The 25,131-nt window shown below is 40.4% G+C and overlaps 1 protein-coding gene across 2 annotated transcripts in view; it reads left to right on the top strand.

Moving 5' to 3' along the window:
* The window catches only part of ST18 (ST18 C2H2C-type zinc finger transcription factor), a 226,966-nt gene that overhangs the window by 123,214 nt on the left and 78,621 nt on the right, over window positions 1–25,131 (top strand). Inside the window, exons 3-5 of one of the 2 annotated variants that reach the window (XM_081111232.1) lie at window positions 5,203–5,245; window positions 14,662–14,765; window positions 22,248–22,434. In XM_081111232.1, the coding sequence (XP_080967358.1) occupies window positions 22,350–22,434 (85 nt within the window). In that variant the 5' untranslated portion in view covers window positions 5,203–5,245; window positions 14,662–14,765; window positions 22,248–22,349. Of the gene's footprint in view, window positions 1–5,202; window positions 5,246–13,602; window positions 13,757–14,661; window positions 14,766–22,247; window positions 22,435–25,131 lie in introns of those variants that run through there. The other variant, XM_081111231.1, reaches the window with a different exon arrangement.

Genomic DNA, 25,131 nt, shown 5'->3' with positions numbered 1-25,131 from the left:
TTAGATTCGAAACCATAAAAATCCTGGAAGTCATGCACAATTAATGGCAGCTATTGCTGAAAGCCTCACCTGATTTTGTTTGTTTTTGCCTTTTCCCTCCTTTAGACACCTAAGGCATTGCCTACTACTTTCTATTCTTCACCACCAAGGTCTAATTTGAGGTCAATAAGTCTCTTAGCACATTCATTTATACTTTCATGATAAATAATGTTATGTTATTCTATTATCTTTTTATTTTATTTCCTGGTTTTTAAAAAACTTCCCAATTTAGTTTCTCTAGGCTTTTGTAACATACCAGTCACTCTTCTAATTTGAACATATGATTGAACTGGCTGTGATAGTCCTTAAATTTTAATACCCTCTCCCCTTTGCATTAAAGTCAATAGTTAGATGTATTAAGAGCATAGCAGTATCACATGTGCTTTTTGTACATTTTAAAAAATTTTTAAATGAGTCTCAATTTACGAGTAACTATTCATAGGATTATTTTCTACTTTATTAGTTTTCTGATATGAAATCAATAATATAATAATCTACTTTAAGCATTACAGTTATTATATTTATACGATAATCTAAACTGCATATTGTCACCCATATAACTTTTTGCTATATGCTATACACATTTCTATGTTTTATTTCTAAATATTTGATGCATTGTTTTCTTAAAATTTATTATCACAGAGGCAGTAGACTCATCATATATCTTATTTTTTAAAATAGTCAACAGATACTCAAATAGCCAACACTCCCATTGAGTACCTTGTCTAGGAAAGGGAAGCAAAGAGGAGATTTTCCTTGTCCTGCAGGAACTTTCAATCCAAAGCAGATGATGAACATGTTAACAGTTCATGATGGGGGCCAGGTGCTATTCCATAGGGTGTAGCTTCCTATGGGAACATGGAACTCAGATGTGAGACAAGAGGATTTAACAAAATAAATGGAAACCCATCCAGATTACTCAGGCAAAAATCTTCATTTCATGAGCACTCTCATTATTCACTTTGAAAACACTGTGTAAATTAGGTCGTTGAAAGAAAGGATTCTATAGTTCTTCCAAGGCATTTTCTTTTTCTTTTTAAAAAATATATTTTTATTGATTTCAGAGAGGAAGGGAGAGGGAGAGAGAGGAAGAAACATCAATGATGAGAGAAAATCATTGATCGGCTACCTCCTCCACACCCCCTACTAGGGGTTGAACCCACAACCCGGGCATGTGCCCTGACTAGGAATTGAACTGTGACCTCCTGGTTCATAGGTTGACGCTCAACCACTGAGCAGCACTGGCTGGGCCCAAGGCATTTCTTCTTGCACACGCTTTTTGGGGAAAATTTGAATGTAGCTAAAAAATATGTATTCTGTTACCTCTGACAGAAAAGTGAGGTCAGATTCCCTCAGTCATGCTTATAGCTAAAATAATATTGTTATATAGAGAGAGACCAACTGACCAATGAAAGCCAATAAAAATAATAGACTGGAATTGGTTAAGAACAGGACAAAATGCCTGATGTGAACTGTACTGACCTGTGATTAACCACAGGAGACAACTATAGAACCAGATGTTCAAATGAGCAAAGGCACTTATTTAGCCTGACTCATTGTAACTCTTAACGATCATCCAAGGAGAGAGATCAGGACCTCCATATTCACATGAAGTCTCAGTCCACGCTAACAAATGTGTATGGTTATGAGTTCTTGACTCAAACTACATACCCTGATGTGCATACTTCTGAAGGGGAGTTTTTAAGGAGCCCAGCAGATCGTTCTCCCAAGTTAACAAAAAATAAATGGGCACCCACATCTCCTCATAGACTGTGTGTGTGTGTGTGTGTGTGTGTGTGTGTTAATCCTCACCCGAGGATGTTTTTCCATTGATTTTTAGAGAGAGTGGAAGGGAGGGGGAGAGACACAGAGAAAGAGAAACATTATCGATGTGTTGATTGGTTTTGCACCAGAGGCACATGCCCTTGACCGGAATGGAACCCGGGACCCTTCAGTCCACAGGCCAAACTGGCTAGGGCTCCTCATAGATTTTTATTTTATTGTCTCTTTGATTTCCACAACAGAAATGCCTATACTTATTAGAGTGGCACACACCATACACCCCTCTCCACTCACTGAGGACTCCACTTGTTTATGTAAACAGTTTCTCCTCTTCTCCAAAAGAATAGGTGCTTAGTGAAGATTTGAGTAAATAAATTATGAGTTCATTCATTAATACTGTTCTGTACTGAAAGGGTGGGTTACACAGATACCATCAAATTCCTTATTTGTGACACTGTCATCTCATCTTCTTCTATTTAGGTGAGATGGATGATTTTAAAGTAGCTTTGTTAATCAATGTCAGTGGGGTAGCACAACCAAATAAGGAGCATGGGAATTCAGTCGTGGCATTTACCCCTTTAAAATTTTCCCTATGTGCTCACTGATATTTCTTACATTAAGCCATATTCTTCCAGCATCACTGCAGTCCTGTTTAACAAGTTTGGGTTCCAGGACAATAAGTATTTTTCCTGGTCTGAGCAGCCCAATGCTAAAGCACCTAATTTCTGCTCAGAGGGTAACTAGTTTGGAAACTCACCTTCCATGTTTTTCCTGAAACACACTCAGCCAGGTTTCATTCTGTAATTTATCTTATCACCAACTGGTTGCACTCTCCTCTTCCTAATGTATGTATTCCTATGCATTACATTGCAAAATGCCCTTGAAAGAGGCTTATCACTGAGGTATTTACAGGAACAGCAATGCAAATGTATCTTTAGTATTAGACTAAAAGGCTTTTCATCCTTCCAGAAGTTTCCAGGATAATATTCTTCCAAACAGCAGCAATGAAAAGGACATGTGCACATGGTGTATACATATAAGACACACCATTTAGAAAATGTGAGAATTTCCTGGAGCTGGCAAAATAATGAATGCCTCGAGGAACTCTGCATCATTGCCTGACGTTGAAATTTGTGTGCATTATATAATTTTTAATGAATTCATTTTCATAATGTATTTGCTTTTGGTACGTTTAAATGTTGTGCAGTCCTAGATTTGTACTTTGTGGGCTTACGTTTGTTAATGGCACCTGTGATGAAGGAGTACATAATTGTTATTTCTTTGTTGACATCAGTGGGTTCATCTGAAGGGAAGACCAAGTTCAGTAAACTACAAAGTGGTTCTCAGAATGTACTTCAATGATAGGCCAGAACATTCACTTTTTATCTGTTCCTTTCTATCATAAAGTATTAAAACACAAAGCAGACAGACAAATAGCTCTAGAATAAAGTGGAAGCATTTCTGTTTCATGCGGATGCATTTAGCCTTTGGGGCCTGAGTTGTTTCAATGCATCTAATAGTGAATATCGAAGGCAACCATTCCCAGAGTTTAGTCCCCAAACCATCAGCACCTGTATCATCTGAAAACTTGATAGAAATGTACCTCCTCAGTTCTCATCACAGACTTCCAGTCAGCAACCTGTGCTTTAGCAAGCCCTCTAGGTGGTTCTGAGGCCAACAGAAGTTTGTGAACCACTGCTCTGACACGGCTATTCAAAGCGTGGCCCATGGGGCAGCAGGCACACCCTTATGAGCAATGTCGGACCTGAGGGTGCCGGAGTCAGGACCTACATTGTAACAGGATGCCCAGGTGATCCAGGTGATCGGAGAGCCACTGATCTAAGGTTTACAGCAGGAAAGTCACCTGTGTGAGAGTGTCCTCTATTCAGAGGCATTTTGGAGGTTGTCAAAGTGGAACTCAATGGATACTTTACTGATTTTATATTCGTCTTAGTTCCCTCTGAAATTTAAAACAAAAGATGGGGGAAAGACATGTGTAAATCTCTTGGCTGCAATATTAAAAAATATTTAAAGGCACACTGTCTAGATTATGAGATGGAGAGTAGAGCCATTATCTGGGTAGCAGAGCTATTACCTGGGTAATAAATCATGTATCTATATGTATATGGTATATATATTTCATAATCCCACATATAGATCATACATATCACACAATGATCTAGACCCGTGGTCGGCAAACTGCGTCTCGCGAGCCACATGTGGCTCTTTGGCCCCTTGAGTGTGGCTCTTCCGAAGCCTTAGGAGTTACCCTAATGAAGTTAATAACAATGGACCTACCTCTATAGTTTAAGTTTCAAAAATTTGGCTCTCAAAAGAAATTTCAATCGTTGTACTGTTGATATTTGGCTCTGTTGACTAATGAGTTTGCTGACCACTGATTCTAGACATTAGGTGAAAGCATAGTTTCTAAGTCGAAATTTTTTTATACAAATAAATCCAAGATATGTTTTGTGTCTTTTCAACATGAGATTATTTTCTACCGCTGACTTTAATTTTCTGTAGTTAATCTTTTTAGAAAAGTCTTTGTAACCAGTGACGCAAGTTGCAGATTTTCCAGGCTCTGTCTTAGGCAGGGTAATGGTTATGATGCTAAGGAATTAGTGAAACAAAGCATTCTGTGGAGGCAATGCTGAAGTTTGCTTCGTCCTCAGCATTTGGCATTTTACATTTGCTAGTGGTGAATCCAGTGGAGGAAAAGAATAGTTGACCAAGTGAGATCTGATTTGCAAAAATGTTTTTAGCCTGGAAACACAGGAGAATTAAAGGATTAAAAAAGTCCTTTTGAAATTTTTGCACAACACCTCCCCCCCCCCCCCATGTAAATAGGACTGTCACTCGGTGTTTGTCCACAGCTAGAACTCCAGATGAACCAGTGTAGTGTGCGATGACAGGAACAGCTGACTCATTAGCAGAGAGCAGAGAAAGGTAATTAACCCTGGGAAAAGTACAGCTGCCATGCGGGCTGTTCCTTTCTGTAGGATCTGATTAGAAATTAGTGTTAAACCACTGATTCTTTTTTTTTTTTTTTAAAAGACTGTCATTGATAATTTTCACTTCCACTCTCAGGTGTGTCTCTAGAAAAAGGTTCTCAGATGTACTTATCTACAATAGGGCTCAAATTTAAAAAGCATTTCCTGATAACGGTAGGCACTTATTTTGCTTATTGGGGGAGAATTCTTTCAAAGGAATATTTTGTTTGACTATTGAAGATTCATGTATACCCCAACCCATACATGAATAGTCGGTTTGTAAATTACTTGAAAGGATTGTTTTATATAGTCAATAAGCTGTACCTAATTACCACTTAATTAAGTTTTTTCTTTTTTTCATTTTTCCTCTGATGATGCTTCTCATCAGTAGCAATGGAAACTCTCCAGTTCAAAGCCAATGGCTATGAGTGAAGGTAAGTGAAGGCTATTTAAAACTAAAGTTTTCCCCCAAAGAAAAGTAATCCCTAACTTTCAATGCCCTTCACAAACTTGAGACATTAAGGAACTTGTGTTTAGGGGACAACCAAAAATCTTTGACCTTATGACTGTTTGTATCATCATGGTAATTTGAGTTACATTCTTATATTTTTGAGGAGTGTGTACCTCTGTTCCTCTTAATTTATGACTTCACATGTCTCATATAAGGAGCATCAATACTTTAACACAGTCATTATTCACATATGTAGCTAAGGAATGTGGTAGACAGAATAATGCCTCCCTCTCCCCCCAAAGGTCTATGTCTTAATTCCTGAAACCTGTGAATAGGTTACCTCACCAGGCAGTGTGATTAAATTAAGAACATTGAGCTGGAGAGATTACCCTGGATTAGTCAGGTAGGCTCAACTAATCACACGGTTCTCAAGAAAAAGGCAGAAGAATGGGCCAGAGAGATGCCAACTTGAGAAGAACTCAACTCACCAATTGTGGCATTGAAGATGGAGACGGGGAGCTATGAATCAAGGAATGCAGAGACCTCGAGCACCTAAAAATAGCTCTCAGGGCACCACCAGCAAGAAAATAGGGACCTCGGTCCCAGAATAGAAAGGAACTGGAGGTTGCCAGCAGCCCAGATGAGCAAGGAAATGAATTCTCCCCTGTGGCCTCCGGAAGAGCTGGAGCCCGACTTTAAAGTTTAACCTGGTGCGACCGTGCCAGACTTCGGACTTCCACAGCTGTACAATAACATATTAGTGTTGTTTTAAGCCTTTACGTTTGTGAAGATGTATTACAACAGCAAAAGAAAACTCATATGGAAGAGTAAGAAGCCAGCCAATAGATGGGATGTATTTTGCCACTGGCCATATACATTCTATGAAGAGTCCCCAGTGTTTGAGTGAAGAGGAGAAACGTTGCTTGAGAGTCCAAGACTGAGAGTCTTGAGGAATTGGAAGGTTCGCTTTGTAGATGCTCATGGTGATTGCCACCAACACTGGGTTTTCTGTCTGCTGCTTTGCTCTACCCCTTCCCACACCAAAAATAATTCTCCACGTGACATTTGTGTGAACACAGTGCCTATCATCCAAAGTGCAAATGAGTGCACGCTTTGTTGGAACATCTAGCCACCTGTGGGGACAGTGGGGAAGGCAGTGAGCTCACTCTGTTCCCTCTCCTCATACGGGAAATCGATAGTACCTTCCCCACAGGCAGGCCATTCGGACTAAGGAAAAAGTGCATGTAAATACTTACAAAATGCTTCTTGTTAAGCGTTTCGTCAAGGTGAGCTATAGTTAGTTAGAAAATACTGTCATTTACTATTTTGAGCAAAATAATAGATTCCTTTTGTCTTTCCTCATGATTAGTGCTTACTTTATCTCCAGTGTAAATGTCATTAGTTTGAAATAAAATGTAAGTGCATAATAGTCAGGACATTCTGACACAGTACGAGTAGGAAAAGTGAGATAGAAAAACTGGGAACTGGGTACAGGTTGAGTGAGTTGGAGATCTTTTAGATAATTTTCTTGCCCAATTGGGAAAAAAGAAGGCTATATTATGATTTTTCCTTCGGCTTTTATTCTCACAAAAGAACCAAATCAAATCATAAACTGTGCTTTTTATTTGAATTAAGTAATAGTAGACATTGGGTAAAAGCTGACCATGAAGTGGTCATCTTTGCTCTTCTTTGCATTTGGGAGCTGACATCTTCAACATAAGGGAAGACAAAAAGGCAAATTCTCTCTGACTGGCATAGAAGTAAAACAGACTGAATCCACAGACTCCTAGATGCTGTGTCCCTGGGATGTTTTGTACTGAGGTACAATTAATAAAATATCTCAGGCATCTGAGGAGGGTTATTTTTTGTTTGTTTCAATTCAGTTCACCTACTCTGGTTCCAACATTATGTTGAAGTAAAAGGTCAACAGGTCATAGCCTCTCACGTCCATGAGCTTATACTGGGCACAGAGAAAAGTAAGTGGACGTGAGTGGGTATAGAATCAGGCCCAGCATAATAATCAAGATGAAGGTGCCAGCCCAACACTTTTGGGACACGGAATTTCTGTGAAATACTGTCACTTGGACCACCGCATGAGCGATAAATCACATTTCAGCAGATAGATTTTGTGGTTCTGACTCTGAAGGGGAAAGTTTCTTTGAAAGTGACAAATGAAATCGATAAGTTCTAAACATTTAATTGTAGACATTTCATTTTACCATCTACTCTTCTTTGACCCTTCTGTAGCTCCCTGGCTTAATACATTGTGCAGCGGAGCCAAGCACAGTGTTGACTCTTTGTGTCTTTCCGATTGGTCTCGGGGGACGTTTATTTATTTTAGTTACAGTTCTCTGAATCTCCCCAGGGGGGGATTCTTCAGCAATCATCATTTCCTGGAAGCTTTTCCGGTCTGGCCTAAGCCTGCACTTCCATTTCTCCCTCTGCCTGTCTCCGTGGTCACACTTCCCACTTATTGGAACCATCAATTTGCTGGTCTGTACTCTTGAGGACAAGAGTTGAGGTTTATGTATCTTTTAATGCCCATTGTCCAGCATAGAGCAACCTATGCTAGATGAATGTGTACTGAGCCAATAAGTAAAAATTTTTTTCGGAAAAAGGTACTTGTATTAAAATAATGCATATTAAGTTAAACACTGGAGTGAGATTAAAATGCTGCGAAAATCCAGTGCCCATTGCCCTCAACAACTGAGAATCATGCCATTTTCGTTGTAAATTTCAGTAGGTTCTCCCATTCCACATTTCCTAGCCAGATAATGAAGATAAATGACTTTATTATGATTATTTTTGATCTTAATGAAAAAACAAACAGCTTTGGGAAAAACAGCAGACTTGTTGAAAAAATATTCTAAAATATCTCATAAAACAGATAAAGGAAAATAGAAAGTATTTAAGATTATAAAGCATATTGTGTAACAATCTAGATAACAAAACAGCTTAAAAAGAGAAAATTCCCTTTACATAATAAAAAGCCTCATTTTTGAAGCAACAAGTGCTCTTTGAACTTTATTCAAAATGTTTTGACATTATACACATGTGTAGTATAGATTTACTCAAAATAGCACATTTAATGGCAACAAAAGCCTGGAAGTTAAGTGCTTAGTTTAATAGAACAGAGTATCCATAGTTACCATAAAGAACATAGGATAACTTTTATTTCTTTGGAAGCCAGGAAGGGGCTTTAGGGAAAGAATTTAAACAAACAGAACCAAGCAGGTTCATTATGTATACAGCTCCACACCTGGTTGGCTTTTTAGAAGAAGGAACTCTTGATATTACCGGAAATGAAAGTTTTTCTCCCACTGAAATCTATAGCGGCACCTTAAGAAATCTGAGCAGTCTTTCCTCTGGGCGTTTCAAGCTAGATTCTGGGGCAGAAGGAAAGCCAGTTTAATAAGATCATCTCCGTGAGATGCATTTTTGCTCAGTGTTTCGTTAACAAACCTCGTCAGAAACAAGCAGTAAAGAGTGCTGCACAAAGACAGCGGTGCCTCGCGCTCCATGGCGAACCAAGCAGCCTCAGGTGTGACTTCATTGCTCTTGGTCACCATTGTGTTGAAAGTCCCGCGGGAAGGGAAGTGGACATCCATGGCTGGTGGAGGTGCCTCCTTGTGCCAGCTTGGATCTTCCCCGGGGTGGGGTGGCGACACGCTCTCTGAGTGCTGGTGGAGGTCACTTGCAGCCTTGCTTCTCCCTGAGTCTAATCCAAGGAGCTCTTCCCAGTTGACGGTGGAGAAACAAACGGATGTGGTTCCCTGCACCTCACCTTCGCGCCCCAGCCTTGAAGGCAGCAGTGATTAACAGGACTTTTACAAAGTTCCTGTGTAGTGACAAGGACAGTTTCAATCTTCTGTCATTTTTTTGCATTAGCTATGATTATGCTTTTACCACAAAAATGCATTTGTTTTAAAGGTAACAATGCAGACTAGGAGAATAGCTTATGTTTCATCTATATTTATCAGCACTCACTGTACATTTGTGTCTTCATTACCAGGAAATATTAAGGGACATTGTGCCATCTATTCCTGTTTACAGTTTATTATGCAGAGATAGGAAACACTTAGCATGTAAAATGAATGTAGAAATTATTCCTGGATAGAAACACGGACATTTCCCACTCGTTGGCTCTTTCTCCTCCATCACCGGATCAGAGTGTAATTGTCAGTAATCAGGCCTGCTTGCTGCTGATAAAACCACTCTGAATGCTAGCAGCCTTCTTTGTGTGATGACTCAATTATTCCAGAAGTGCCTCATCAAATCTGCCCCATCAGCTGGGCTAATAAATAAGGAGAAGAAACTGGCCCCCCAAAGCAAATTATAAATCCATTTGCATTAACCATTTCACTGGTCCATGATCTAGGCAGAAATAAGCATGGCAGATTGTGCTAAGCTTATTTGAATATGTTTATAATGTTTACAGCATGCAACTTTTCCCCCCACAAGGTGTTGGAATTATCAGTCATGAATGGCATCTAAATGCAGTTATGTTAATCGCAGCAAGGCTTGAGGTATCTTTGAGGCTGTTTTGTTACTTAAATCAGGTGAAAGTCAAATCCTCTTGCCCTGAGAAATACAGGTCTTGCACAAGTTATTGGTGTTGCTTGCGAGTTTAGGGAGAAGAGGCCTGTGTTCTCGTTTTACAGGTGCTGGAAGGACAAATACAAATACTCTAATGCCTGCTAGGACAAGGACAATTACTTCATAGACAGTGCGGTGGAACGGGAGTTGTTTTGATGCTCCGGTGCTCCGTATGACTTCCGCAATTTGCAAAACAAAAATTGCGTTTTCCTGGGAGAGCAGAGTTGCCTTAGCACCCCTTGTGCTTAGAATTCCTTGAAAAAAGACTGCAGGGCAGAGAATTTCATAAACCTGGGCAAACCAGTGAAAACCAATGAAATCCACCCTTGGAAATTTTGTTCATGGATCAATTCTAGTTTTTGTTCTTTTCAGAGGACAAACTATACTGAATAACAAGAAGTTTTATTTACATTTGAACTTCAGTGGCCACTTGGGGAAGCCAAAAAATGTTCACAATGGATGGTGAAAAGCAACCTGATTGCTAATATCAAAGACTTAATCCGGTTGACTATGTAATGATTTAAAACCCAAACACCCTCCCTGAGAGTAAGGGGTACCACTGGCTCACCCTACAATGCCAGCAGTTCTCCTGCAGAGCAGCTCATGCCGAGGAAGCTCTTTTTCTGCTCCTACTGGGATCAGGGGCCTGATGATGGGCTGATGGTAAAAGGAAAGCTTGTGGCCCATCTCAGTGTTCTCCCCTCCCCTCCCCCTTTCTCCCCTCTCCCTTCTCTTCCCCTCTCTCTCCTCCCCTCCTCTCTCCTTCCCTCTCCTCTCTCCTTTCTTTCCTTTTTGATTTCAGAGAGGAAGGGAGAGGGAGAGAGAGAGAAACATCAATGATGAGAGAGAATCATTGATCGGCTGCCTCCTGCACGCCCCCTACTGGGGATTGAGCCCACAACTCCAGGCATGTGCCCTTGACCGAATCGAACCCCGGACCCTCAGTCCAAAGGCCAATGCTCTATCCACTGAGCAAAACCAGCTAGGGCCACAGTGTTTTTCTTTGCCTAAAGCAACTTACATGAAACTCACCACTTCTCTTCATCAGCTCCAGCCAATGCAGCATATGCCGAATACCGACCTGGAGAGCTAAGTAGAACAACATCATCTGTGAGGCATAAGCATAAAGTGGCAACAGGTTTACAGAATTTTTATGAATCAATTTCTAAATGTCTCTTGCTATCATGGGGGAAAAACACACAATTCTACAGCTCATTGATCAGAAACTCTGAAGTAAGGGGCTTACATGTTCATGGGAAATTTAATACAGCAAAATGGGAAATGGAAAACCGAAGAATTTGATTGTCCGGGCAAAGATATCATTAAAGTTTATACGAAGTTGAACTCTAACTTAAAATATCATATTGATAAATATAAAAATAAACCTGGACACTTAGAGCTGCAAAGGACTTGCTTTGCCATTCACAAAAATAAACACGTGAGGAGAACCCCCCCCCCCCCCCCCCCCCGGCCCTCCATCATTCCAAATAGTGAACAATTGGTGGAGATGTTAAGGTTGGAAGAGTGATTAAGAGACTGGAACTATTATAAGTTGTGGAGGCGGGGCCTCCGGCGGTGGCCATGCGAAGGTAAACATGCTGGCATGCTTCTGCTTTTATTTTACTTCTTAAGACACTAATTCTGGCCGGGCGTGGTCTTTGGCGCTTGTATTCACTTTCCAAATTTCTGAGGGGACCCTGCTGTGCCTTTGCAACCAGACTGAAATAGACCAGCAAATCCCAGGAACGAGTGGGCGGTTGTGGTGAGCTCATCTTAGTTATGTTTCAGGGCTGCAAGTGCTACATGCATTTCACATTACATTTATTTGTCTTCGCATCCAATTTTTTACTTTGAGTCTAGTTGGAGGATTTTTTAAAAAATGTTGCAGTATTTTTTTTCCTGCTTTTTGTTTTGTTTTGTTTTGTTTTGTTTGGAAAGACAGGTAAATCTATGATTCTCTGCTTTAAGGATACAACTGACATATACATCATCTCACTTTAGGTCATTCACCGCCCCCCAATCAAATATCATCTGATATGCCTTTTTTTTTTCTTTTAGCAACACAGCAGATTCATTACATGGTATCATAGGTTTAAAAAGCTTTTTCAGAAGCAGGGACTCACCCAGGAAGCAGCTGTGAAGAACTGAGTCCCTAATTATTGGCATATAGTAAAGCCCACAAATGGAGTACTTTGTGATGACTCCATTAAACAAGAAAAGCCATGCCTTTGTTTTGTTAATCCTCCTGAGGATATTTTTTTCTATTAATTTTTAGAGCGAGTTGAAGGGAGGGAGGGAGGAAGAGAGAGATAGAGGGGAGGGGGAGAGAGAGAAACATTGATGTGTGAGAGACGCATGGATTGGTTGCCTCCTGCACCCAACTCTGACCAGGGCTAGGGATCAAACCTGCAACTCAGGTACGTGCCCTTGACGGGGAGTCAAACCTGAGATCCTTCGGCTCTAACCACTGAGAAACACTGCCCAGGGCTGTAGAGACATGCCTTAATTAGAGTGCACATGTAGAGATTTTGTAGCCCATTAGATTACCAACACCTTAGTTGCCATGCAGTTTTATCTCTTACGATTGCTGTTTTATAAAAATACGAGCTTCAATGTGTAGCTAGAACTAACTCTGCTGCCTGGTGTGGGAGCTTGGTCAAGATCCCAAGTCTTGACCAGGTTAACTGCCTTCCAAAATGAGTATTTTCCATAAATATTTTAGTAAGACCTTAGGTGTTATAAAATGGTTTAAGATGAGCAGAGGAGATTAAAGTTGGCAATTAATAAAAATGGGGCTTTAAAGGGATTGCCTTTAAAGTATTATAATAACAGGGCGCATGCAGGGGATGGAGGGAACCGATTTCAGCGGCATCAGGTAAGAGGGTGGGTGGCGTTAGTGTTGATGGACACAGGGAATGAGGAGCCTCTGAAGGGCTTGCACTTTCCATATGTATTTTGTGTGCTTGGGCCTTTCGAGCCTGTGTGTGTCAGATCACGTTTCTAAAGTCGCATTTTGTCCCAGCCCTCTGCCCACTTCTCCAAGTCGATCTCAGCTGTGCAGCCTTCACTCTCGTCCCCGGGGAGGGGAGAGACAGCAGATGGGGTTAGGGCAGAGGCCTGGTGCGTCTGACAGCAAACGGCCGGCTTGTTGGGTGGAAGCCGCAAGCATCAGGAAGCTGCTTTTCCCCTGGGAACCAACTAACCACTGAAGAAAGTTGAAAATGAGCCCTCTGAGAAACGCTATTAAAAGTAGTAAAAAAAATGGCAATTGTGCAGATGATATGCTGCTGTGTGCTTATTCGGATGCTAATGACTTTGACATTAGGGAACTCGGAGGGTTTACAGCTACTCCCTTATGCGATTCCGTTCTTTATTGGCAATCTTTGAGAAAATAAATGGAAAATGTATTGCTAATAAATACATACCACGATAGGGCATTAGACAGAAAGCCATTACTTTCAGGATTTAGAAGGAGCTTTGTGACTGTTTTCCAGGATCTTTTGTTTTAGGTTCGAGTCTGGCAGACAAAGGGGAATGGGCAGGTGGGAAGCTTCAGAACTCCTTCTGAACCGAGGGCGAAGCAGAGTAAGCCAAACGCATTTGCAGAGAAGGTCTTTTTATGTATTTTTGGCTGCCATCGACCACAAACTAAGAATTCCCCAACTCCCAGGCGACTTTTCAATTCTTTCATCCTGGCAGTGGTCTACTCTAGCACTTGAGAGAGTTTCATCCCTCTTCTCCCAGGAGCCACAGTTGCTGACTGGAGTTGAAGAAGCATCTGCTTCATGTGTGGTCAAACCTTGCAAGTCACCGAGAAATCTATGGTTCAGAAGCCGGTCACTTCAATCCACTGCGAAGGGTAAAACACAGGACGAGACGAGAGAAATCGGCGAGGAAGGTTTGTGGTGTGTGCTTTACAATCCCAGAACTGCCAGAGAGAAAACGTGTTAGGTCTGGGTGATATACGTGATGTTTGTATGAACAGCCCCGCTCACATGCTGAGGGTACTGCCCTGAATTTCAGAGTTTTCTCTCAAGGGCCACACGGTGTGTCTGCAGACAGATTCTGTTCTTGTCCCCGAGACCAAGTAGAAGTGATACAGCTCCGTGCGTTCTGTCTGAATGCAAAGTAAACCAAGGGCAAGTTGCTTCCTGGAAAACGGGTTAACACAGTGGCAAGAAGAATTAGTCGCGTTTTATGACAGCCTCGTCCAAGAGAGCCCTGGATACCAGCAGGCTGCATTTCCATCTGTCTTCTGTGACTTGAGTGTAGCACACCCCAAAGCTTGTCTGAACGCTCTCTTTTGGTGGTTAGAAGTAAAATAACAGTGCTAACGGAGACTCTTTCTTACCCACTTTCCCTGGTAAATTGAAGACATAATTTATATATAGTTTGGTAATAAAGACGAAAAAGGAATTTGGCTTACCTTTGAAAAAGTAAACATGTTTTTACACTGATATATAGTATACATTTTTTATAGTATAGGCCAGTGGTCGGCAAACTGTGGCTCTTTGGCCCCTTGAGTGTGGCTCTTCCTAAGCCTTAGGAGTACCCTAATTAAGTTAATAACAATGTACCTACCTATATAGTTTAAGTTTAAAAAATTTGGTTCCCAAAAGAAATTTCAATCGTTGTACTGTTGATATTTGGCTCTGTTGACTATTGAGTTTGCCGACTACTGGTATAGTCCAACTGAATGATAAGTAAAAGTGTCAACACATCATTCATTGTTCACTTCAGTGTTTATTATTGATCTATTTAACTTGCCCTACCTGATAGACTTCCCTTCTTTCGTCTTAATAGAATGAATTTTAGGATTTCTCACTGAAGCGGGCAGAGACATTTGGTCACTTGAACGAAGCAGGACAAACCAAGTTGGCTTACAAGTTACCTGGAGAAACAGAGAGGTAAGGCAACATTTTTATGAAAAAGTATCATCTAGTGAAAGAAAACGAATCCAATCAAAGCATGTATATAAAGGCTTTCCTGTATAGCAGTGCTTTATCTCTGTGAATTTGCTTTGAAATTTTTTTTTTCTTAGTGCTGAATTTAGAAGTGTGATTTTTGTCAGAAACATGGTCACTTTGATATTGAAAAACATCAAGCAGGTGAAGAAGTCCTCTGAGCCTAATAAAAACCTTTTACATATTGATTGGGATGTGTTATTTGTCCACAGATTTGCCCTTAAAGAAAGGTTCAGTGTTAAAACAAAGTTCTAAAAATTCAATTTAAATTCATTTTTATTAGAAAATTAGTACTTAAGGATTAAAAGTAAATAAGTGATATATTTTTTAAAATCATGTTTTAAACACTATATGATGTGTAGAGTTAATTCCTACAAACACTGAAAAGTAAGGAATTGGGTTGTCCTTGGGAGAAAAATCTATTTAAAATAATTTATCCATATATGAAGGAACTTGTTTGCTAGCATTTACCTATTTTGCAACACATGCATCACAAAATATCAATAAGAAAAAAATCAAGGCCCTTTTAAGGTGTTACTAACTCTGAGTTCTTTTTAAATAGGGCCCACTAAAAAAATACACCAAAAAAAAAAATGACTCCTAAAACATAAAGCCCGCAATTACCCCCTTATGTTACAAAGCTGTGACTCAGAGGCCACTACAGCAACTAATAGAAAACCTTGGCACATGTTGGCTACCTAAGGGAATAATAGGACTATTTGCTGGAGTCGTTTGGCAAAAGGACACAAACATATGGCTTTGGTTTATGTTCAGCTTTGCCAGTTGTGCAAAGTTGCAGGATGAAGTCCACAACAGCAGTGACGACTCAGAAACGAGAAGTGAGACTCAAAATAGATCAGCCTCCTTAGAATGCCCACCAGCTGGTCTCAGGTTTAAGGTTTCTTCAGTGCAGTGCATGTCCAAGTGGTTCTAGAAAATCACCTTGTCTCTGGGAAATGTGCATGCACTGGCCCTGGCGAAGAGCTATTCCCAGAGAACCGTGCTGAATCTGGGAGCAGACCAGACCTGCTCCTTCCTTTCAGTATGGTGCTTGTTGGGCATAAGAGGGGTTCGTGGAGACAAGGAGAGGTGTCATACATGTGAAGGGTAGACATTATGCAATTCCTTGGCTTTCTACAGAGTCAGACAGAGCAAGAAGAGACAGATAGGAACAGAGAGTTGAAATCAGGGTCAGTGTGCCCTGAACAAAAGATTCAGAAAATATTTTATTTAGGATAAAGAATTCAGAAACGATTTAAAAGATTATATATATATGTGTTGTCACAAATGATATAAAAACCCTGTTTTATTAGGTTAGACTCTTGAATATTTATTTTCTGAATTGCTCTTCCTATTAATAAATGTATGAAAAAAAAAACACCCAGAAAAGTAAGCAGAGGGTACAAACAGAGAAAAATATCCTTGAACATTTTGTCTTAGGGTTCCTCTTGGTAAGTCAACTATTCCTTTAGAATCACAACTTATTTCCTTCCATGTTGTCCTGTGTATCAGGGAAACAAACATCTTTCCCTGCCATTTTGGGCTGATCCAAAGCTGTGTTCAAACAAAACAGTGGCAGAATTATCCAAAGAAAGGGTGCTCACTGTAGGGTTCCTTGTTCTTCAGCCTCGCCACGTTTTATTCCAAGGTACTGGCATCATCTAGTTGTTTCATTTTTTTTTTTGGGGGGGGGGGGGCGGAGTTTAGTCTTTTCCGACTTCCTGAGTCTCTCTTTGTCATTTAAAAAAATTGATCCTTCTAAAGGTAGTTAAAAGGGTTAAGGGCTCCTCATAGAGAGGACCCTGGCACTTCCTCTCCCCACTGCAATGAGAGCTCCTGGGCTGAGAGGACATCACACAGATGAATGTGACACAACATACAAAACTACGTCATCAGTTCAAATACACCAGGAGAGGAACACAATACAATCTGGTTAAACATGGAAATGATTACAGGTTGAATGTATGTGAAGGATTTTTCAAATGTGAAGTAGCTTCCTGCATAAGACTATATATACCTAGACAGTATTATGATGAACTATATAAGGATGTTGAGAAAGTGTCCTTAAAACCTTATGATCACCATGGCTTTTTATATTAAGACTGGAGGCCTGGTGCACAGATTCATGCACTGGTGGGGTCCCTTGGCCTGGCCTGTGGGGATCAGGCCGAAACCGGCTCTCCAACATCCCCTGAGGGATCCCGAATTGCAAGAGGGCATAGTCCAGGCCAAGGGACCCCACCAGTGCACGATCGGGGCCAAGGAGGGACTGTAGGAGGGCTCCAGGGCGTGTCCGGCCCATCTTGCCCAGTACTGATCGGCCGGACCCCAGCAGCAAGCTAACCTACTGGTCGGAGAGTCTGCCCCTGGTGGTCAGCACGCACATAGCGACTGGTCGAACGGTCAAATGGTCGGACACTTAGCATATTAGGCTTTCATTATATAGGATTAAGAAACACAAGACTACTGATAAATGAGCAGTGAGGATGTCTGTGTCTAGAGTTCTGTTGAAGGAGACATAAAACTTAAACATGACCAAAAGATTTGTTTTATATAGTTTTTAAGAAGTAAGTAAAGCATGGGAAATATACGAAATAATTCTGTGATAACTATATAGGGTGCCAGTTGGGGTCCTGGAGATATCGAGGGGACACGATGGAAAGTATATGATTGTCTAACCACTATGCTGTACGCCTAAAACAAAAGCAGCATAAAATTGAAAGAAAGTAAATAAATAAATTGGAGAAGCAGAAAATTAAAAAATATATATACTTGAATATTTTTTACCCTTAGGTTAAAATAGGATTATAAGTGAAAAATAAAATCAAACTAAATCTACTCACATACCAGTAATTTACTTGTGTGAATAAGAGCAAAATTGAGTTTATGAATTATGTGTCCTGCTTCTTGAGCCCCTTTATCCCACAAAATGGTAATTTCAGGGCTCCCTCATCAGCACAAAAGAAGGTACCAGATCTGGGCACTGGGGTGCTGTGGACAGATCAGGTGATTGTCCCTGATGTAAGCACTAGGCCAGTGGTGGCGAACCTTTTGAGCTCGGCGTGTCAGCATTTTGAAAAACCCTAACTTAACTCTGGTGCCGTGACACATAGAGACATGTTTTGATCTTTGCAACCATAGTAAAACCAAGATGTATATTTTTGATATTTATTTTATATATTTAAGTGCCATTTAACAAAGAAAAATCAACCAAAAAAATGAGTTCGCGTGTCACCTCTGACACGCGTGTCATAGGTTCGCCATCACTGCACTAAGCACCAGTGAGAAAAGATGCTCAAGTACCAGTAACTAGAAAATGGCTGTGTGCACCTGTATATAGGTTTACAAGTACATAAGGTTGTTAAATGAGAACTTTCCAAATTCAACTATGTAGTTACACTTTATTTTGTGGTCACTTTTCTTCTTCATTGCCTGTCTACTTATTTCCGGTTTGTTCTTGCATGTCCTTCCTCCAAGCTTTGCTTCTTTGCCTTCTTTATTTTATAATTTTTCCCCCTCCTGCCATTTCTCCTTGCATTAACTCCTAGAGAACCGGGGAATAAAGTCTTCTTACAGATTTCTTCATGCCTTTATTATGAATCAGACACCAAGCAAAAACCACTTTTTTCTCCTTCCTATATAAATATTATATTATAGAATATTATATTATATATTAAACATATCCACACTTATAAGTTAAATAAACTTTTTAAAAAGTAGTTTCAGATCAATAAAAATAAGTGGCAAAGCCAACCTTTAATATTATTACTCTATTGAGAAGTAGCCTGTAAAGCCAGGAGGAATCATAGGAATCTCAGAAAATATCTTGTCTTGTTCCTCTATAAACCATGGAATGATATAGATAAAGGCCCTAAGAAACTGAGAGAAGGACAGCTTTTTAGAAAAATCACATTTCTGTTTTGAAAAGAGAAGTGACTCATTAAATTTTATAAAATTAATTGCAGACTTGCCAATACCATTTGGGACTGAAGTAGTAAAAATGATCAAGTCTCCTTTGCCAATGAAAAACAACAATGTTCCCAATGGGAAAAGTCGTTTTAAGGTTGCGGCCCATGTTATTTAGGGCAGTGTCCTGATTCACACTATAATCACGTATCTCTTCTATAAATCTGAGAGGATTTGGAAGATGATGATCCTCACCTCACCCACCCAGGTCTCAATACATGCACTGAGGTACAAGTCTCTTTCTGCCTTTCACCAACCATTCCCTGAATGAGGTACCCACTGAATAAGAGGTTTGATTCTACAAAAATTAAGGATATTCATTGGCAATTTATTAAAGTTCCTGATAATAATTCAAATGAAGAACACTTACAAATTTTTACTCCTGTATTCAAGATTTTATTTTTTTAAAATATGTCTTTATTTATTGGTGGACTTTTATTGGTGGACTTTTTTTCCCCCTCATATTCAAGATTTTAGAGAACAAAGACTTATTTTCAAACTAAAGGCCCAGTGCATGACATTCGTGCACTGGGAGGGGGGGTGGTCCCTCAGCCCAGTCTGTGCCCTTTCACAGTCCAGGACCCCTCAGGGGTCCCTAGAGCTGCTGTAGAGGCGAGAGAGGCCCCTACCACCGCTGCTGCACTCGCCAGCCGTGAGCCCGGCTTCTGGCTGAGTGGCGCTCCTCCTGTGGGAGAGCACTGACCATCAGGGGCAGCTCCTGCATTGAGTGTCTGCCCCCTGGTGGTCAGTGTGCATCATAGTGACTGGTTGTTCTGCTTTTCGGTCGATTTGCATATTAGCTTTTATTGTGTAGGATTGAGATGTATGAGGAGAGCGAGCCATCTCATAAATGGTAGAAAATTCCACCCCCAGCCCCAAAGGAAAAGCACATGCATTTTAGGTTTCTGATATTTTTACTCCCTGACAAACTATAAGACAAGACTGGACACTGATTTTCATACTTTTATTATTCTTCAGGTGTGAGGGAGAGAAAGAAGGTGAAATAGATAGGTTGTATATTGTGGCCTTGGTCCACTTTGTTCCTACAACTTGGCCCACAGGTTAAATCTGAAAACGTAGTTGTGTCAATGAGTATTCATTTTTACACTATTTATATAGGACATACATGCTACACCAGCAAGAGGACAGTAGCTCCACAACATGCAATTATAAACCTGCATTCTAAGCCCAGTCAAGCAGAGGGCCATGCGTATTTACACATCCCTTCCAACGACCTTCATGGGGAGGTGGCTGCATGGGTTGATGAAAGAACCGTTAGGTCCTTGGATAGCCAAATTGCAAATGGAAGTAGTCTTGTACTGGCTGGTGTGGTCAGTGTTGTTCAGTGGTTAGAGCATCAGCATGCACACTGGAGGGTCATGGGTTTGATTCTTAGTCAAGGGCACATACCTGGGTTGTAGAATCATTCCCTGTCCCTGGTTGGGGTGTATGTAGGAGGCAACAAATAGATGTCTCTCTCTCCCCTCACCTCTCTGCCCTGCTCTCCCCTCCCTTCCACTCTCTCTAAATATCAACGGGAAAAATATCCTCGCTCCTCAGATGAGGATTAAAAAATAAATAAATAAGCACATAGATAGATAGATAGATAGATAGATAGTTAGATAGATAGAACTAGTCGTAAAGCTGTTAAAAAGAAGGTTACATTTAAGTAGGTTTCGGAAACTCTTTAATTTGTGTCCACTGGTACTCTTTGCCGTCTGTCGCTTCATTTTGGGAAAGAAACTCATGGAGTTCAACCTTCACTTGCCTTTTGGGGAAATTTTTCAGTGGCTGGGGAGAGCTAATACCACCTGTGTGGCAGAACAGCATTAGACCTGAGTTGAGTAGCTTCTTCAGAAAGAGTGGATGGTTTTCATCATTTTAACCCCCATGCTACCATTCTCTCTTAATCTAGTCATTCGTTTAGCACATGGAGGGGAGTTTGCATGAGTTGAGCCACTTTATATGCAACAGAGATACTCACAGAGGAGGAGGATTTTACAACACAGTGCTCACCATCCTGAGTAAACCAAGCCATTGAAATCCTAGCCAGTGTCACATCTGTCATAAATCCATGTGTTTTTAAGAGGGGGGCGGGGGAAATCTACAGAAAAAAACCCCACCTTTGTTTTATTGTTGTTTTGTCTTATTATGTAATTTAAAATATTCATAACAATGAACCATTTTATTTAGACGAAAGCAACTGCTGTTCAGCAAAAGCAGTGTGCACTTTTTGTTTGCTAATTTAAAAAAGCAGTTCAATGATCGGTGTGGTGTTTATTATGAAATGATGACAAAAGAGTGCTGGTGGTTTTAATAGTTTTAGCTGACGAGAGCTGCTGTTAATTTTGTCTGTAGTGTTGCAGGTGAAAAAATGCACAATGGATAAATAGTCTATATTGGTTTAACTGAACATAATATATAGTGTGTTCTGGAGTTGTTTGTCTCAATAGACTATAGTAATCAAAAGTAATGAACCTATTATGTGCAGGACCTTGGAGAGCGTCAAATGGCAGTAAAAGTGTGGCACATAAAAGGTTTATTAAAGGAAATTAAAGTCCATCATTGCCACACCTGCTCCCCTATTATAAGTCTATGGCAGGTCAGTGCCTTCAATCACAACTCAGCCTCGGAGAGCAGAGATGTGTCTCCCATTACCATCGCAGTCACAGGCTTCCACGCTCCTGACAGGATTTAGGGGTGGGAGCCACACACAGCACCTTCTGCCCGTGTCTGACTTTCAACCAGCAAAGCAACTTCTTGCTATTTAAGAAACCTTCCACCAACGTGCAAAAGTGAATTAAGTTAAGAAATTATTAGGGGAGTCTACGGAAATGGATGAATGTACCCAGGTCAGAATCTATCTCCATGTGGACAAAAACAATAGGTTCCTAGAATTTTTGCATCCCTTTGAGAATGCATTTGATTATATTTAAAATATTTAGGGGTGGTGTTTTAGGATATTTACTGCCACACCCAACACTCAAATTTCACCTTCCTTATAGACTGGGATGATTATGACCAGTGTTTATTCTGGAATCATTAAAGTAAATATATGCCATTTTTGCTAATCAACATTTCCAATGGCATTTTGAAATAGGGACATTTCAAGGGGTTGCCCCCATGTTGCTTTTTTACATGGGGAATCATTTTTTTCTGACTTGGCAAGTGGTATGTATCAGAAAAGGTCTAGAAATGCAAAGGAATCAAGTTTTAGGAAATTAGTCTGAAACCTTTCGGTTTGGCATTTGAGGTTTTGTCTCCTTTGCAACCGCTGTTAATCAGACACTCCTTTTCCTTTCTTTCTGTCCTTGTCATGCCAACAGTGTTTGAATCACTAGCAAACACTTATGGACAAGGACATCTGCCCTCTTGTCCCTGTTTCCTGTGGTCCCAGCATCTATAGGAGTATTTCCAAAACGCAGCGAGTGTGAGGGAGTCACAGTTCTCTCCCTGCAGGGTCAGAATGCTATTCAAGAACATGGAAGTCTACTCTGTTTTTCATCACGACCTTAAGAACTTCTAGTGACATGTTTTCACATTTTGGTCACTGTCAAGGGAATGACCTCAGGACTTGTGCTCCTGTTACAGATGGATGCAGAGGCTGACGATAAAACGCTGCGTACCCGCTCTAAAGGAACGAAGGGTGAGTTAGCAAGCAGGTTCTGGGACACCGTGCCCACCACATCATGAAATATGGGTGTTCTGGTGCCCAGTCCCTGCCGTGCAGAATGATGACAACCTCCTCAGAACTTACTTTCTTCTTCTTCTTCTTCTTCTTCTTCTTCTTCTTCTTCTTCTTCTTCTTCTTCTTCTTCTTCTTCTTCTTCTCTCCCTCCTCCTCCTCCCACTCCTCCTCCTCCTCCTCTTCTTCTTCTTCTTCCTCCTCCTCCTCCTTTTCTTCTTCTTCTTCTTCTTCTTCTTCTTCTTCTTCTTCTTCTTCTCTCCCTCCTCCTCCTCCCACTCCTCCTCCTCTTCTTCTTCTTCTTCTTCCTCCTCCTCCTCCTTTTCTTCTTCTTCTTCTTCTTCTTCTTCTTCTTCTTCTTCTTCTTCTTCTTCTTCTTCTTCTTCTTCTTCTTCTTCTTCTTCTTCTTCTCTCCCTCCTCCTCCTCCTCCTCCTTTTCTTCTTCTTCTTCTTCTTCTTCTTCTTCTTCTTCTTCTTCTTCTTCTTCTTCTTCTTCTTCTTCTTCTTCCTCCTCCTCCTCCTCCTCCTCCTCCTCCTCCTCCTCCTCCTCCTCCTCTTCTTCTCTCCCTCCTCCTCCTCCTCCTCTTCTTCTTCTCTCCCTCCTCCTCCTCCTCCTCCTCCTCCTCCTCCTCCTCCTCCTCCTCCTCCTCCTCCTGCCCCTCCTCCTCCCACTCCTCCTCCTTCTTCCTTTTTTTGGTAGATCAAACTAGAACATTGGCTCATGGTATTGAGAGGCAGAATATTCCGAACCAGGAGTTGAAGGACTCAGAAGAGCCCAAATGATATAGGATGCTAATTTTTATGAAGTGCAATCATGAGTAGACTCGAACATCTTGCAAAACAACATCAGGGTCAGCGAGGGAAGAATGCTTCATGGAGACCTTCACATTATTGATGTGACCTTTAATGGCCGAGGGAAAAGACCAAATTGCTCGTTTATTGCCAAAACGGGTTTTGATTTTTATGTTATCTGGCTTCGTGGCTCCCAATCTAAACTTAGTTCCAGTAAAATGATGATGTTTATTTTTTGACTGTCCCTGCTGGGAATTTCCGGCAGCTCCGTAAAGAAATGTGTGAAAGGTTTAACGTAATGGTTCTCCCTCCCTTTTTGTAACCAACAGATGGTAACGTAACATTGAAATAGAAACAGGCCCTTGATGATATCAACATCTGGAAAACAGGACTGACGTGCAATAATACACCTTAAGGAAAACAGCTTTTATTATAATTAGCTATATTTTTGGGGACCCTTCATTTTAAATGGACAACTGCAGGTTCACCATGGCGTCTGAAAACACTCTGGGTAGCCGTTCCCCACCCTGTCCTCTCACGGTCGGCCTTGCTGAGAAGTGCTGAGTCAGGTAGCAATGGGAAGATATTTTGGAAGCGTTTTGGGATTCATCCTTGAAAGTGGCTAATCCAATGGAAGGTTTTTGTTAGCTATGCTTACATATGTAGTCAAGGTCAGTAATTCTTGTTTGAGTAAAGTTCAGATTCCAAAATTTTAAATAAATTCCAGGATGATTTTTTTTAGTTAAAAGGTAATTATGTTTATCATTAGCCATGGTAACCAAAATACAGAATAATGCTATATGAGATATGGGGCTTTACCTAAACAGAAATTTGACACTGTATTATTTTCCTGTTTTAGCTTTATGTTACCTTTAATGTAATTGCATCATGTAGTGTAATATTTAGAATGCAGTATTTCTAAACATTAAGTTTTTATGAAGTGCAATCATGAGCAGACTCAAACATCCCATAAAATGTAAATTTAAGAAAAAGGGTTTGCATCATTATTTAGTATAAGCTCAGGTCAGCCATAAATATCAGAGTCCTAGGGACTATATTTGGATTATTTGAATCTCTTGCTTAGACTCCTAAAAGCACACTACTCTAGCATACTTGGAAATTGTGGCTGTTTTAATTTGCAGTTTTTTTTTTACTTCAAATTCCTTTGGCACATACATATACATTCTTAAATAGAGCCAAAATGTTCTTCGAGAAATGAGACAACTGTTTCTCGTGCAGCATGAGTAATCTTTCAAGCCACCTGTTGTCTCTCTCAATATGCTGCTTATCCTTGTGTAGGCAGGTATTTATAAACATGGACTTCTTTAGTTCCCATCATCCCAGTAAGAAAAATCAAAAGTTCTTTTTTTCTATAAATTGCTTATTTTGAAAGCTGTTGATATTTAATATGGCTGATGCTTATCCTCCTCTCTCTAAGTATAAAATGTAGGAAACAAATCTTGGGACCTATTCTTTAGTAAATCTTTTGTCAGTTTTATTTATATACTTGCTTAATGTCAATTAAAATGTAAATAGGGGTGTGGTGGGGTTTTTTTTTTTGAAAAATTCTCCATAAACAATAAAATGGGTTAAATTGATTTTAAAAATAATTCAAGTCCTTCATGCCCCTGTGATTTTTGAATGTATCTCTAAAGACAAGTATTCAGAAAGTCCAACCCATGACATCAAGTTCCCAGGGTCACCCTAGGCACTAAACCTAGAGTCATCTGTTCTGGGCCATATTCATTTGTCCTCTTGTCTCCAAGGAACCAGAACCAGAAAAGATCAAGCCACCAGTGGGAACTTACGTGGGGTCTATACTAACCATTGTTGATCATTATGTCTAGGTAGGTGAATAATTTCAGT

Source organism: Myotis nattereri (assembly GCF_964212035.1).
Source record: "Myotis nattereri genome assembly, chromosome: 17".
NCBI lineage: Eukaryota > Metazoa > Chordata > Mammalia > Chiroptera > Vespertilionidae > Myotis > Myotis nattereri.
This window is presented reverse-complemented; position numbering and strand designations above follow the sequence as displayed.